This window comes from Cotesia typhae, unplaced genomic scaffold (assembly GCF_013202065.1).
Source record: "Cotesia typhae breed Kobodo isofemale line unplaced genomic scaffold, CoteBio_Ctyphae scaffold_13, whole genome shotgun sequence".
Classification (NCBI taxonomy): domain Eukaryota; kingdom Metazoa; phylum Arthropoda; class Insecta; order Hymenoptera; family Braconidae; genus Cotesia; species Cotesia typhae.
Window position 1 is genome coordinate 19,635,700 of NW_027423774.1, and position 15,101 is coordinate 19,650,800.

The 15,101-nt window shown below is 27.9% G+C and overlaps 4 protein-coding genes across 4 annotated transcripts; 2 read left to right on the top strand and 2 right to left on the bottom strand.

Annotated features, from left to right (window-relative positions):
• The first annotated feature begins 124 nt into the window (after positions 1 to 124).
• LOC141534644 (solute carrier family 35 member E2A) lies at positions 125 to 3,210 on the top strand. Its single transcript, XM_074254126.1, has 6 exons — positions 125 to 794; positions 1,131 to 1,413; positions 1,676 to 1,927; positions 1,991 to 2,177; positions 2,616 to 2,819; positions 2,911 to 3,210. Exons 2-6 carry the CDS (start codon positions 1,152 to 1,154, stop codon positions 3,101 to 3,103), a joined length of 1,098 nt encoding a protein of 365 aa, XP_074110227.1. The 5' UTR covers positions 125 to 794; positions 1,131 to 1,151; the 3' UTR covers positions 3,104 to 3,210.
• Cth (Cystathionine gamma-lyase) lies at positions 3,196 to 7,704 on the bottom strand. The gene is made up of 9 exons (XM_074254125.1): positions 7,566 to 7,704; positions 6,152 to 6,445; positions 5,548 to 5,698; positions 4,820 to 5,107; positions 4,599 to 4,733; positions 4,377 to 4,512; positions 3,955 to 4,107; positions 3,705 to 3,870; positions 3,196 to 3,615 (listed from the first exon to the last, which is right to left on the bottom strand). The coding sequence occupies exons 3-9, from the start codon at positions 5,686 to 5,688 to the stop codon at positions 3,468 to 3,470; spliced, it is 1,167 nt and encodes a 388-aa protein (XP_074110226.1). The 5' UTR covers positions 5,689 to 5,698; positions 6,152 to 6,445; positions 7,566 to 7,704; the 3' UTR covers positions 3,196 to 3,467.
• A 242-nt stretch (positions 7,705 to 7,946) lies between these two features.
• LOC141534646 (transmembrane protein 59-like) lies at positions 7,947 to 9,912 on the top strand. The gene is made up of 4 exons (XM_074254129.1): positions 7,947 to 8,329; positions 8,439 to 8,553; positions 8,651 to 8,934; positions 9,382 to 9,912. Exons 1-4 carry the CDS (start codon positions 8,105 to 8,107, stop codon positions 9,697 to 9,699), a joined length of 942 nt encoding a protein of 313 aa, XP_074110230.1. The 5' UTR covers positions 7,947 to 8,104; the 3' UTR covers positions 9,700 to 9,912.
• Positions 9,913 to 9,981: 69 nt separating this feature from the next.
• Positions 9,982 to 14,590, bottom strand: Lint-o (L(3)mbt interactor in ovarian somatic cells). Its single transcript, XM_074254124.1, has 6 exons — positions 14,286 to 14,590; positions 12,393 to 13,984; positions 11,847 to 12,069; positions 11,269 to 11,378; positions 10,744 to 11,184; positions 9,982 to 10,271 (listed from the first exon to the last, which is right to left on the bottom strand). The coding sequence occupies exons 2-6, from the start codon at positions 13,746 to 13,748 to the stop codon at positions 10,125 to 10,127; spliced, it is 2,277 nt and encodes a 758-aa protein (XP_074110225.1). The 5' UTR covers positions 13,749 to 13,984; positions 14,286 to 14,590; the 3' UTR covers positions 9,982 to 10,124.
• Positions 14,591 to 15,101: the final 511 nt, after the last annotated feature.

Here is a 15,101-nt window from a genome sequence, read left to right on the forward strand (position 1 = left end):
ATTTTGTATTTTTATATTATACGTTATTATATATTTTATAGTTGAGATATATAATGTTGGCACTATTATATTATAAATAAATATATAAGCACTTTAAATAATTAATATTATAAATTAAATATCAATTAATAAAAATGTCAATATAAATATATATTTACTGTTTTTCACTTTCCACATTTTTATTTTTTTATGAAAATTAAGTTAGCTGACATTTCAAAATTTTTAAAATTTATTTTTATTGAAAAAAGTGTTACAAAAAATTACAAAAAAAATTTATTTGTGAAAAAACTGTAAGTGAAATTTTTAAAGATGTTTTCTAAATATAATTTAATAAATTAAAAAATCAAAAATATCGGCTAACTTCAGTATTTTTATTTTTATATTTTAATATAAAATTTTACATGTCAAAATTTTTTTTGTGAAAGTGAAACTGTGTGAGTCTATAGATTAGATGTGACTGTACATATTTATTGACATTTAAGTACAGATATAGTCACAACGCATAACCTTTTGTACCATAGATGCAGTAATCAGAATGTAATGAATAAAAATAAATAATTTAAAATCTAAATAAAATATTGATATTAATAATATTATAGACAAGTTAATTATTCGTAATGATAGAAATAAGTAAAGTAAACATAGAACTTTATCATCCGGACAATAAAATTAAAATAAAAAAAAATATTTATCAAAAATAGCAATGAATATATATTTATTTATTGTCATTTGAATAATTGCAATTTTATTTATTTTATGAATTGTTGATTATTCAAGTTAGGTGAAAAATAAGAGTAAGTTAAATTTTTATTTACAACTATTTAATTTTTTTGGATCAATTTTTTCAATATAATGAATTTATGACATTAAAGTTAGCTGTCACTTGATTAATTTTTAAATTTTCTAATATTTTAATTTTATTTAACAAAAAAATTTGTTCTAAAAAATTATTTTTAAAAAATTGCATTTTTAATTTATTAAAATTTCTACAAATTAATTTTTTTAATAATTTTTTTGTTAAAAAAATTAAAACAATTGTAAAGTTAAAGTGACAGCTAAATTTGATGTTATATTCAATTTTCATAAAATTTTTTTAGTAAAATAATCAATGTTAATTTTTTTTTTAACAGTAACTAGGAATTAATGTAAAAATGGATACTCCAAAACCAGGAAGACTAAACTACACTCATCAGATGGATGAGTCAGATGTAACACCGTTTGTTTATGAGCACCGGATGAAACACCTAGACAAGCCGAGCGAAGACACTGTGTTATTAACCGGAGAATCTAAAGGGGGATTGTCTCATCCACGTGCTTTGTTATTTTTAGGATTGTGGTACATATTCAGTGGGTGTACCCTGTTTCTCAATAAATATATTTTGTCATACATGGAGGGAGACCCGACTATTTTAGGTAATCCTTTGCTAAATATTATGATAACTAAATTAGCTGTCAGCTATCAATTTTAAAAGTATTTTTACAACAATTAAAAATTACACTAAAAAAAATACTTTTAAAAATTTCCACTACTAATTTTTTTATTTAATTTTTACATGTGAAATTTTTTAATTAAATTTTTTTTCATAATAATTTTCTCGTTATAAAATTATAAAAAAATTTCTAATGTCAGTTATTATTTTCATTATTAATTTATTTAATTATTTTTATTCCTCAGGAGCCTTTCAGATGATAACAACAGCAGTGTGCGGATTTATCCAGATGTATTTTCCCTGTGGAATGTACAAAACAAGCCCGCGACTTGTAAAACCTCCTGGATTTTACAGACATATGATTTTAGTCGGCTGTACCCGTTTTACGACTGTCGTCCTTGGTTTGATAGCGCTTAATTATGTTGCTGTTAGCTTTACGGAAACTATAAAGAGCTCAGCTCCTTTGTTTACTGTTTTAATTAGTAGATATTTATTAGGTAAATGATAAATCACTCTCATGCGTGATTAATGCTTTGAATAATTATAATAATTAATTTCAGGTGAACGCACAGGTCTTTATGTTAATTTATCATTGATACCAGTGATGGGTGGCCTAGCACTTTGCTCAGTGAATGAATTGAGCTTCGATTTTAAGGGATTTATCGCAGCAATGGCTACTAATCTCACTGAGTGCTTGCAAAATGTCTATTCTAAAATGTTAATTAGCGGCGATAATTTTAAATATACGTAAGTATTTTTTTTTTTTTTTTTTTTTTTTTTTATACATAAGGTAAAAGACCCAGTTATTGACACTGGCCTAGTTATCGGCACTTATAATTTTATTTTAATTAAAAAAAAAAAAAAATCAATTCTAATAAATTAATAAATATAAATTTTTAAATAATTGATTTTTTGAGAACATTTCATTTTTTCAATTAGAATAAAATTGCAAGTGTCAAAAAAAAAATCTTATTTGTGAAATAAATGTATTATACTATACTACATAATACTTTTGCACTCACTAGTTTTTCTGAAAGTACAATTTTTGCCGAACAGAAACATACCTCAGATGTAGATTTACAAGCATGTCAAACTGGATCTTTTTTTACCTTAGTTAAAAAAATTTTGAATTAAATTAAATAAAATTTTGAATTAAATAAAATTAAATTAAATTAAATTTTTCAGCCCAGCAGAACTTCAATTTTACACAAGTCTTGCATCAATTGTCGTACAAATACCAGTAACACTATTATTTGTTGATTTAAATTCTATACGGCATTCGTTTAGTGCAAAACTTTTATCCTCATTTTTGTTGAACGGTATATTCTTCCATTTTCAAAGTATTACAGCCTATGTACTGATGGATTATATTAGTCCAGTTACACACAGGTAATTTAAACTACCATCTACAAGTTGTTATAATAAATTATAGCAATAATTAAATTGATTGATGATAATAATAATAATTAAATTGTTCTAGTGTTGCCAATACAGCCAAACGAGCATTTCTCATATGGCTATCTGTGATATTATTTGATAATCCAGTCACAGGTCTATCTGCTCTGGGTACTTGTACAGTAATTGCCGGCGTATTGTTGTACAACCGGGCCCAAGAGTACGACCGAGCTAAAATAAATAAATTACGCTTCAACTCTAAGATAAATTTACACTGATCATATTAGTATAAGTTTTAAATTTAATTATTAATTTACTTAATTATATCTAAGATTTTATTTTATTTTAGGTGAAATTTAATAAAAAAAAATTTTTATTATCATAATTTTATTTTTTATGTATAAATTGATAAAACAACTCAACCATCACAATAACAAACTGGATAAAATGAAAAGATCGGAATGTCAGTATTAATTTAACTGACCTTGATTAATGAGGGTATATTATACATAAATAACAATTATTGATATTGTTAAATTTTAAAAATCCATATCAATAATTATAATTCTGAGACTGGAATGAATGTGATGTAGAAAAATTGTGAGATTGAGGGTCCAAGTCTGATACAATAAAAATTATTTTTTACAACTGAGAAGCTTTCAATGCTTGTTCCAAATCGGCTATCAAGTCACTCTGGGTTTCTAGTCCGACTGATAGACGAATCAGCTGGTCGTTGATACCCAATTCATCTCTCGCTTCTTGCGTCAGTGAAGCGTGTGTCATTACAGACCTGATTACCCAATAAAACAATAAACAAGTTTGTTTAATATTAGGTCAAATCATTAATTAATTAATAACAATTAATGTTATGATACTTACGGCAATTCTGCGAGAGACTCATATCCGCCAAGTGACTCGGCTATCATGAATATTTTTAATGCTTTAAGGAATTTACGCGAGTCACCTTTCAAGTAAAACGTCACCATACCACTGTGTCCTGACATTTGTTTCTTCGCTATCTCATGTTGTGGATGTGATGGTAAAACTAGAGTAGATTAATTTATCTTTAGTAAATAGTACAGTTTTATTAAAAATTATTACTTTAAGTAGAGTATTTAATAATTCTTACGAGGATGAAATACTCGAGTGACTTGAGGATGCGACTCGAGAAATTTAGCAACAGCTAATCCGCTTATCATGTGCTGCTTCATTCTTACTTCCAGGGTCTTTAAACTTCGACTTACTTGTGAGCAATCAAATGGTGATGGTACAATTCCAAGAGCTGAAAATAAAATAAAAATAAAAAATAATCACCCTGAAATTTTTTAAAATTATTATTATTATTATTAATTCACTTTCTTATTTTTTTTATTAATAGTTTGTTTTTTGAATCGTTATTTCACTGATTCATTTTATTTACGATTTTTTTCGTAAAAAAAATTTAATAATAATAATAATAATAATAATAATAATAATAATAATAATTAAAATTTATTATTATTATTATTATTATTATTATTTAAATTAAAAAAAAAAAAAAATATTAATAACCATTTTGAAGAAAACGCAATCGTTTTTCAAGTTCATCGCTCCGGACAATAATTGCACCCATTACAACATCTGAATGTCCATTCATATATTTCGTCAACGAGTACAAAACACAGTCAGCTCCTAAGTCTAGTGGTTTCTAAAACAAGAAATTAATTAAATAAATACTGATAATGACAAGTCATATTTATGACTAATCTAAAAGAAAAAAAAAAGTATTCTTACTTGAAAATAACAAGTAAGAAAAGTGTTATCAACTACGACAATGATATCTGGTCTAATAGCTTTCACAGCGAGAACAATAGCAGAGATATCAATGATCTTAAGTAACGGATTTGTTGGTGTTTCAATCCATACCATCTGCAAAAAAATAAAATGAGTATCATATTAAACCACAAACCATGGAGTTTGTTGACTCCTGACCACCAACCACAAATAAAAATTACCCTCGTGTTATCTTTAATGGAATTAACGAAATTTTTAATATTTGTACCATCGGCGAACGTGATATCAATTTTATTCCTAGAAAGACAAGTTCTGAAATAACGACTGGTGCCGCCGTAGACGTCGTCGACGCTCAGAATGTGATCTCCGGATTCCAATAAAGCTCCCAGTGCTGTATTAGCACCCAGTCCTGATGCAAAGGTCAATGCATGCTTGCCGTTTTCAATTGCAGCGAGGCATGACTCCAACATGTTGCGAGTTGGGTTTCCACTTCTGCCGTACTCATATCCCTGTTGAATTATTTTTATTAATACATATATATATATATATATATATATATATATATATATATATATATATATATATATATATATATATATATATATATATAAATAAATTATAGTGTTATTATCATATAATTTAATTAAATTAGTCTTTTAGATTATATAAAGTGTCTAAGTCAAGTGTTGACAATAAAGATAAATTGAACTTTTTATTAACTATTCAATAATACTTAGCCGGGCTTTTAGTATCATTTAGGCGTGATATGATAAGTTATATTTTAGCAAACTATGATGTTTTAATTAAAAATAAATTATCTAAAACAAAGAATAGATTATTTATAGTTTTAGAGTTAATAATTTTAGTCGTAAAATATAATATTGCTTTCAAAATAATTATTTAATTAAATACTTGACAGTTAATAAAAATAATTAATTAATAAACATACACGATGTTCAGCGGCGTCATCTTGCCTAAAAGTCGTTGACATAACCAATGGTCCAACAACTGGACAATGATTCCATTGCAGTGGATCTTGTCCAGCATGAATAGCTTTTGTAGCAAAACCTTCTTCGGTGTTGGTCGGCATTTTAACTTATCTGTGGAAAAAAAATAAGTGCATTAGTATCAGAAAATTATTATCGTATCTATTTACACAATAATTACTAATTCCAACCGCGTAAAATGTCTTATACATAAATAATTAAATTAAGTACAAGTAATTTGTATTTTAATAAGAGAAAAGGATCACAGAATAAATTATAAACGAGTTAAACTACGCGATTACAATTCTCTGAACTCCTAAATTAGCTGATTAAATTTATTACTCAAAATTACACTATTTTTGTACGTGGCACCTTATGCTTGCAATTGACTAAAAAAAAACCAGCAAACAATGTGGATGATATTTTAAAAATTATTGCATCATCACACGACACCCGATACCTGCTAAAATTTTTAAAAGTTTATTTTGTCAGTTGAAATAAAAATAAAAACAAACAATTATCAATTAAAAATTACGCTTCTAATTACATTATAATTACAGTACTTACTAGTGAAAATTAAAATAGAAGAATTAGACGTAGAGAGCGAGGAACCTTAGACCACACCGACTTGAAAGGCAACTTAGCAATGACTTGATGCTTTGGATTTGGAGCTGATCTTTCCTGTTCACGAGCATTACGCACAACAGACCGTCAAGTCACCATTCCACTTACTTACATGCACTTACTTACTTTAGATCATATGTGCATTGTACAGTACGACGACACTACTGTCCTCACTTTTTTTTTTTCGATAATCAAAACTAAATTTGAATTTTTTTTTTCTTCTTAAATATTTCATACCTGAAAAATAATAAATTATTGTTAACTTTTTAATAAATTATTTTTAACTTGATTTTTTTTTTAATTATTCGAAAATTAATTTTGCAGATATTTTATCATTTTTTTAACAAATAAATTATGGCAAAAAAATTGCTATGAAGAAATTTAATGACATTTAATTAAGTTAGCAGTCTTAATAATTTTTTTATTTTATTTAACAAAAAGATTTGGACCAAAAAATTGCATGTTTTATTTTCTTAAATTTCTACATGTCAACTTTTTTTACTATAATTTATTTAATACAAAATTCTTAATTTTATTAAATAAATCAATACTGCTGTTCTAGTACGTCGTATTCCACATTTAGAAAATTTTACAGTAGACGATAAAAAAACTGTTGATTTTTAATATTGATTAAATGGGATTCGATGAATTCATTTCCTTAAGGAAAATATTTATTAAAAAATAGTTATTAAACTATTTGATCTTTGAATTTTTTATATGACTTATGACACTGAAGTGGGAAGACACTAAAAATTATTTTAAAATTTTATAATAATGCAATTATTAAAAAAAAAGTTTCACAAGTGAAAATTAATAAAAATTACAAGTGAAAATTTTTAGAAGAATTTTTTTATTGTAATTAATTTGTTAAAAAAAATTACTAAAATTGACAGCTGACCGCTAACTTCAATTTTATGACTTGCATAATATTGTTGTGATTCTATTTTTCAAAAAAAGTCAAAAAAATTTATAAAAAATTAAAAATGTAATTTTTTTTAAATTATTTTTCAAAGGAAATTTTTTTGATGAAAATTAAGTTAGCCGACATTTAAAAATTTTTAGAATTTTTTTTTTTATTGAAAAAATTATTATAAAAAAATTTCTTTGTCTAAAAAACTTGCAAAACTATAAGCGCAATTTTTAAAAAATGTTTTTTTGTAATAATTTAACAAATGAAAAAAAGTTCAAAAATTTTAAACGTCGTCTAACTTCAGGATTATATTTTTTTGTTAAATAAAATAAAAAAATTGTCATAAAAATTATTTGTTACAAATATTGAGGCTAGATTTTTGTAAAAAAATTATTAAAAAAAAAAAAAAATTACTAAATTGACCTTGTAATAAAATTTTTAATTTACCTTGTATCATATATTTGTTTAATCTCATTATTTTTTTTTAATTATTGTTATTAAAAATAACAACAAATAAAACTTAGGTTATTGTTGCAAAGTTGACAACAAAAATTATAACCATAATCACTTTCAACAATAAAATACCGTATATTTATTTAAAACTCATTACTTTCACTTTTATTAACCACAGGTATCTCCATTATTCAATTACCATACACATGTAATTAATAAAAATACTTAGTAGTGTTTTTTTGTTACAAGATCTGCAAGTCACTGATTGTGCAATAATAAAGTTTTAGTCCTTACAGTTAATATAATATTTAAAGTTGTTAACAATAAAAATTTCAAAGAAGAAATATTTAAAATTACTTAAATTAGAAAAAAATAAAATAATTAATAAGTATAAATATAAAAAAAATAAAGGTTATTTTTAAAACGTCGCGCTTCTTGATCTGCGCATGAAATCGCATAGGTTTTTATAACTAAATATATATAGATATGTGTGGGTATATATATTGTATGTTTATAGATATAGATGTATACTTATGTATGGATGTAGAATAGTTATTATATGTTTGATGTTTGTAACCAATCTGAGAGATATGACAAATAGTAATAATCTAATTATTTTACTGGTAATAATTGGCATCAAATTGACACTTGCTGCTGTTATCAATGAAGCTACGCACAAAAAAGACCCATGTGTTGTGCTGTGTGATAAAATACCGGTATCATTTTTTTTGGCAACAGATAAACTGATTAGCGATTCGGTAATTACAATATTTAATATTATTTATCAATTATTCTTTACAAATATAATTAATAATAATTAATATTTGTTTATCTGAATAATAATATTACTATTATTTTTTATTCCAGGTTGAAGAGACCAAGGAGTGCTGCCAGAGAGGTTGTAGATTTTTTAATTTAGCTGACTCGCAGCAAGGAATCGAAAAAAATGAATTAAACGACACCAAGGACGCGTGTGAATCATGTAATTTTATTAGCCGTACTTCATTTAAGCGCACCTTGTTCACTGTAACTACAGCTGTTATTATTACTAATCATTATTGTAATTTTTCATTCTTCAGCATGCTCCGAAGCGTACAAAAATGTCAACGAGAGATTTGCTTGCATTGTCGGGTGCACTTTCATGGCCAAGCAGCGGATTTTCGACCTAGTGTCTATATTATCAGCAGCTTTGTCTTCTGAAGACGATCTCATTGCTCATCACTTCCTGGTGACGTCCATAGACATGCCGGATAACACTATGAGTGACCCTGGCCTGAAAAAAGAAATTCTTCCTGGCTGGTGGGACACCGAGGGCTTTAAATTACCCCAGACTTACATTAAATCCGTTCCACAAGAATCAGCAGTAATATTTTTATTATTTAGTTGTTTTAAGTTGGTCCAAGATTTTTGCCGAAAATATTTAGTTTGTTAAAAAAAAAATTTCATTTTTTACAAGAAATTTCTCTTATAGTTTTTTTTATACAACTAATATTTTCACCGTAATTCCTCAATTAACATTTATAATTAATGATTAAAATTTTTGCTAATTATTTAAATTTTTATTTTGAAATTGCGGCTTTTTATTGGTCTTAAAAAAATTTTAAAGACTTTTTTTTAATGAAATTAGATTAAAAAAAAATTTTTTATACGACCAATATTTCCGCTGTAATATTAAAAATTTAACACCATTAATTATTAATTGTTATTTTAAAATTAAAGCAAAAATCCTGGCTCTAATTATAAAATTTTTTGTTTATTAATTTTAATAAAATGTTTTTTTTTTTTTTTTTTTTTTTTTTTTTTTTTTTAGGGAATAGACTACAATTTATCGCCAGACTATTCAGGAGAGCCAGATCAATCATATTCATGGCCAGCAACTAATTGGCTACAATGCGCGTCAAAGCATACTGGAATTCCTCGGTGGATCTTGAGCTGTTCTATAATTCTTGGAGTGATAGTGGTAATTTGGATCGGGCTGATCAGCGACAAGTCAGAGTCTAAAAACAATGCCACTAGTGAAAGCAATAACAATGATGACCTCAGTAAAGTTATACTGATATATCCGAATGAAAAAACGCCACCTGATTACACGGAGTGTGTAAATGAAGAAAAAAAATTGATAATATAATATATTATAAATTTGTGTATTAAATTGTAAAAGTTATTATTAATTTTATTATTATTATTACTAATACTTCGTCGTAAATTTGCTTTTAATTGTTGATGTAAAATTAGTCCTGAAATCAAGTAATATAAATGTTAATTGTATGTAATTAATTGTAAAAGATTAACTTTTCGTCTTACATGTTTGTTCAATAAATAAAAAATAAATTACCTGTAATGTCTCGATAACATTTAAATTAACATTTTATTACTGCAGAGGTTGAATAATTTTTCTTAATGCAAGGAATTCACTTTAATATAAAATTGACTATATTTAGATCAAACGGTTATATACAAACAGATAATACAATAATTAAAAAGTTTAATAACACGATTTTATATTTAATAAATATAAATGTTGAGCGAATTAATTTTTAAAATAAGCAAAAGTTACAGCCAATAGAAACGTGTTTCATCCCGACGCATTTGTAATTTTAATACGTGTCGGTAAATCTTGAGAGCTGGACCCAAAAGAAGATCTAGTCCGATCAATACATCGGATCTTTTCATTAACAATAACGAATGGCCATCTATGTCCTGTAATTTATAAAAATAAATTGAATAAGAAGAAAAAAAAGTTTGGAAAATTCAATAGTGCACGACTCATAATGCTCATTTAATTATAAATTTTTGTGTTAAATATTTAACACTTTTATGTGTAAATTTAACATTTATTTTGTTAAATTAATACAAAAAAGTGTTAAATATTTAACATAAAAATTTTTGTGCTTTTCATGTATAAATGACGGACAGGAAAATTTTTTGACCTATTTTGATGTTTTTTTTCCGTTTCTATTCGGTAATAAAAATTAAAAAAAAATATGGAATTAATCTCGATTAAATAATTTTGACAATAATAGGCAAAATATCTTAATTCCATAAACTAACAAGGCTATAATAATAAAAATATTTGCCAAAATGAGGCGAAAAAAATTTTTTGATCGTAAAGCACTCTCTAATGCTTCGCATCATGGGTCGTGCAAAATTAAAGTTAATAAAAAAAAATTACCTGCATGCGAAAAACTTCAGCTTCTTTGGGGAAAAGCCGAGCAAAATATTGATAAACTTGTTCGGAAGTCCAATCAGACGCATCTGGTATATTTGGATCAATAACAGAATCACGTGGTATTGTTTCATCTTCAGTGGGCTCCAAAGACTCTCTAGACGGTGATACCTGTGGACTCAATACTGGAGGTAAAGTAGGGGTTTGCGGAGGCGTTTCTGATCTGGGGGCTGCTGCAGGCGTTGTAATTGAGGCTGTCGGGGTTGTTGATGCGGTAGAATTGGTTGTTAAGGAAGTCGGGGCTGTTGGTGCTGTGGTGGTGACGGTCTTGCTGGGTTGAGGCTTACATTCGCAGCATTGCCATTTAGAGCCTGACCTTATCACGCGCGGCGTATGACACGAGTAGTGGTACGCGTCGTCACACGTGTAGCAGGTCAACAAAGGTCCCTTTGAATTCGTAAAATTACTCAATTAATAATCCATTAGACTAATTTATGTTTATGACAGAATATTAATTAATTTTAGACTTACTATGTCTGACGTTTCACAGCAAACTGTACAACTTTTGCAGCGCTCACATTGCCAGCTGCTTCCTGTTTTCAGAAGCAAGTCGTCAGGGGAATAAATACAACTTGGATGCGCTGAAAAATTATTTTTTGATTATAAAAAATATTTACATTCATAAATTAAACTTGATACTGAAATTGAGAGATATCAGACAATTTAAAAAATTTTTTTAATTAATTAATTATGACAAGAAAAATTTATTTTTAAAATTCCATCTTTAGAAACTCTAAAAAATTATAAGTGCAATTTTTTATAAATGATTTTCTAGACCTAGTTTATTATTAAAAAAAAAAAAAATTGTCGTGTCTGCCAATTTCATAATGCTAAAGTTAGCCGACGTTTTTGATTTTTTTTTTTTTTTTTATTTATTAAATTAGAACAAAAAAATATTTTTTTTAATTTGCACTCATGATTTTAAAAGTTTTTTACAAATGAAAAATTTTTTTTGTAATAATTTTTTCAATAAAAAAAAATTCTAGAGGTAAGCTAACTTAATTTTCATACAAATTTCAATTTCATAATTAAACCCGATGATAAATTACCTCTGACAGTACAATCACGACAAGGAATAAGACTCTCAGCTTTGTCTTTATAACAAAGGCTGCATTTTCTTCCAGCTTCTTTGACACTTGGCTTCGAAGAAGTCGAATCCTGGGAATCCTGAGTAATAACTTGCAAGCTGGCTTTTGTAGCCGCAGTTGCGTATCTTCCTCGCTTGCGTTTTACTACGTTATTATCCGATGGGTCAAATACTTTCTTGGCTCTCTGAAAATCAAAAGTCAATTATCATCAATCACTTAAAAAAAAAAAAAAAAAAAAAAAAATTATAATACTGACATTAAAAATTTTTTTTTATCACAATTTTATTGCGATTACTATGAAAAAAATTTCAGTATCATGGTAAAATTAATAAAAATTAAATCAGCTGACATTTGAAAATTTTTATAAATTTTTTTAATAAAAAAATTATTGCAAAAAAAATTTTGAAAAATTACAAGTGCAATTTTTTAAAAATATTTTTTTACTTGTAATTTAATTGGTAAAAAAAAAAAAATTTTTATGGTTAATTTTAGTATTAAAAAAATTACCTTCCGCCTTGCACTGCGAAATCCACCAACAGGATTTGACAAAGTCGGCGAAGGATTAGCTGAACTTCTCTCAGTCTCTGCTTCCTCATCCTCTTTCTCGCTCAAATTTTCGCTGTCCTCCTTGTCCTTATCCTTCTCTTTCTCTTTAGCCTTCTCCTTGGTGTCATTAAACTTACTCTCGTACTTAATTTCATCAAACTTAATCTCAATGTCCATGGAGTCATCAGCTCTAACCATCAAGCGTTGTTTACGTTCGGATTTAGACGAGCGTTTAAGGTTAGAAGTGATGACCACTTCAGTTTTGGGTTCTTTTTTCTCAGCTGTGTCATTAGAAGTCGCCATTGGATTATTGTCCTCGGTGGAAAGTACCAGGTCATCCTTGGTAACAGATTCTTCAGGAGAGTTTGGCTCTTTCACAGCAACAGCGACTTCAAAACATTGCTCACGCTTGCTGACAACTGTCCCAACACTACCATTACTATTATTACTACCAACAGCAAGTCTAGAGCTGTTAATTTTCGGCGTACTTGAGCGTGAGTCAGTCATTAATAAATTATTATTGTCGTAATTGTATGCTTCACCGGAATTGCTATTCAAAGCTGAATCAGTAGGATTACCACTACCATTAACATTAACATTACCACCGTTACTGTTACAATTAATGACATTAATATTAATATTAATATTGTCTGAATGAACAACGTCACGTGAAAACTTTTTACTGCCGGTGATTAGTTCATTGCTGTCCATGTGGCTGTTTGTTATTAAATTAGCTCGCGGTGGAGGCGACGAAGATGAAGACGATGAAGAAATAGTTGAATTTAACGTCGTATTGCTGGTGTCACTAGTAGCGACTAGAGAATAATTACCATTGGCCGATCTTATGATATTACCGCTGGCGACTTCTTTGTTGAGAAAATCCTCGACCATTTTTCTCGACGTCGGGTTCGAGATACCGTCCAGCAGGTGCTCGATCAGCCGGAACGGAGGTACGCCTTGGTCCAGGTAGTCAGGCTCCTCGATCACCAGCTCGGCGACTGCTCCGGCTACTGAAGCAGAGCTCAGTTTGTCCTTGACGAATCCTTCGGGTCTGTTCTTGTACAACTGGAGTCTTGACCACTTGGACGCATTGCGATACGAGGTGTTGCCTTTGTAGTCCACCTGGATCACTTTCTCAGCCTCGATCAGACGGTGCAAATCTGCGATGGTGTCCCTCGCGTCGACACAAAATTTTCTCAGCAAATAATTGCATATACGGTCTGCGTCTGGACGCGCTTTTCGTCGACGTAATTGATCAATAGCTTCCAAAATTTGTTCTTCGTAAAGTATTTGAGCATCTACTCTGTGCTGCTGCATATTAGATTTTTATTTGCTTTCTTATTTTGTTTTTTTTTTTCTTTCTTTTATATTATTTTATTTATTAATTAATTATGTGTTATTTAAATCTCTTGGTTAATTTTTTTTTGTTATTTTATCCTAATGTTTTTGATATATTTATTTTTTTAAATTTAGTATCAATCGCGGGTATCAAGATGTCGCCGTTTCTTCATCGGTGTTTTACTCGCCGGTTCATTTTCTCTATTTTTTTTATTCTGTTAATGAAAAAAAAAATTTTGTTTTAGTTATTGCAAATTAATACTTCAATTACTGTAAATAAATATAAATAAAAAATAATTAAAATAAAAAAAGGATAAAAATAATCAAGTAAAAAAAAAAAAAAAAATTATTGGACTAAATAAAATTTAAAAAAATATATTTATAGAAAAACGTCAAGGCTAACACGAGTAAATGACCAAATCGAAACTTAGACACCGTTTTTTATAATTAAAATAAAACAAAACGTCAGCGCGAATGAAAAATAATAAATTAATTAAAGTAAATACTTAAACTTACATAAATGATAATAGCTGAAAAACAATTACACGTGGAGTAACCTAATGCACTAGGGCGTATACGCGTCTTTTACAATAAAATATTAATGACAGAATTAAAAAAATAACTTGCGCGCTTACCCACTCCAGAGCTAGCACACATATACACTTATAAATGCACCGTTTACGTCTATGAATTTATAAGTGTGAGATATGCGCATTAGCTCTTAAACTGTATATGTATATATGTATTATATTGCAAAGTGAGTGTCAGAGCAAGCCGAAGCAGTTAGCAGCTGAATAAAATGTCTTGTGCTTAGCCGTCAAGAGCGAAATGCTAACTGAATAAAATTTAGTGAGCACAGCGCCAGTTTACACACCAATATCTCTGTTTCTATATATTTAATATGGCTAAACATATATAAATATGTCAATGTGTGTGTAAGCGGCCCGGGCGCGTATGCAACATGCAATTTACAACTTTATACAAATACAATTATACGCGTTATAAATTGCATACACATATTATTGTTAATATTGTTATTAATATGTATAATAGTGATAATAATAATAATAATAATAATAACAAATGCACGTAATGCGATAGTATGATGTAAAAAGTAAAACTACCCTTGGGTTAAGAATGTCGATAAGCGCGTACTCGGTCGCTGACTAACTAGTTTTTTTTTTTTTTTTTTTTTTTAACTTGTGTAATATTTTTTAGGATATACTTTTTTTTTTTTCGCTGATGAAGAGCATGCAGAATTGATGCAGAAGTTGAGTATGTGCGTGCTATGTGCGCGCTGATGAGTAATTTTTACTTGCCCGTACTATTGCG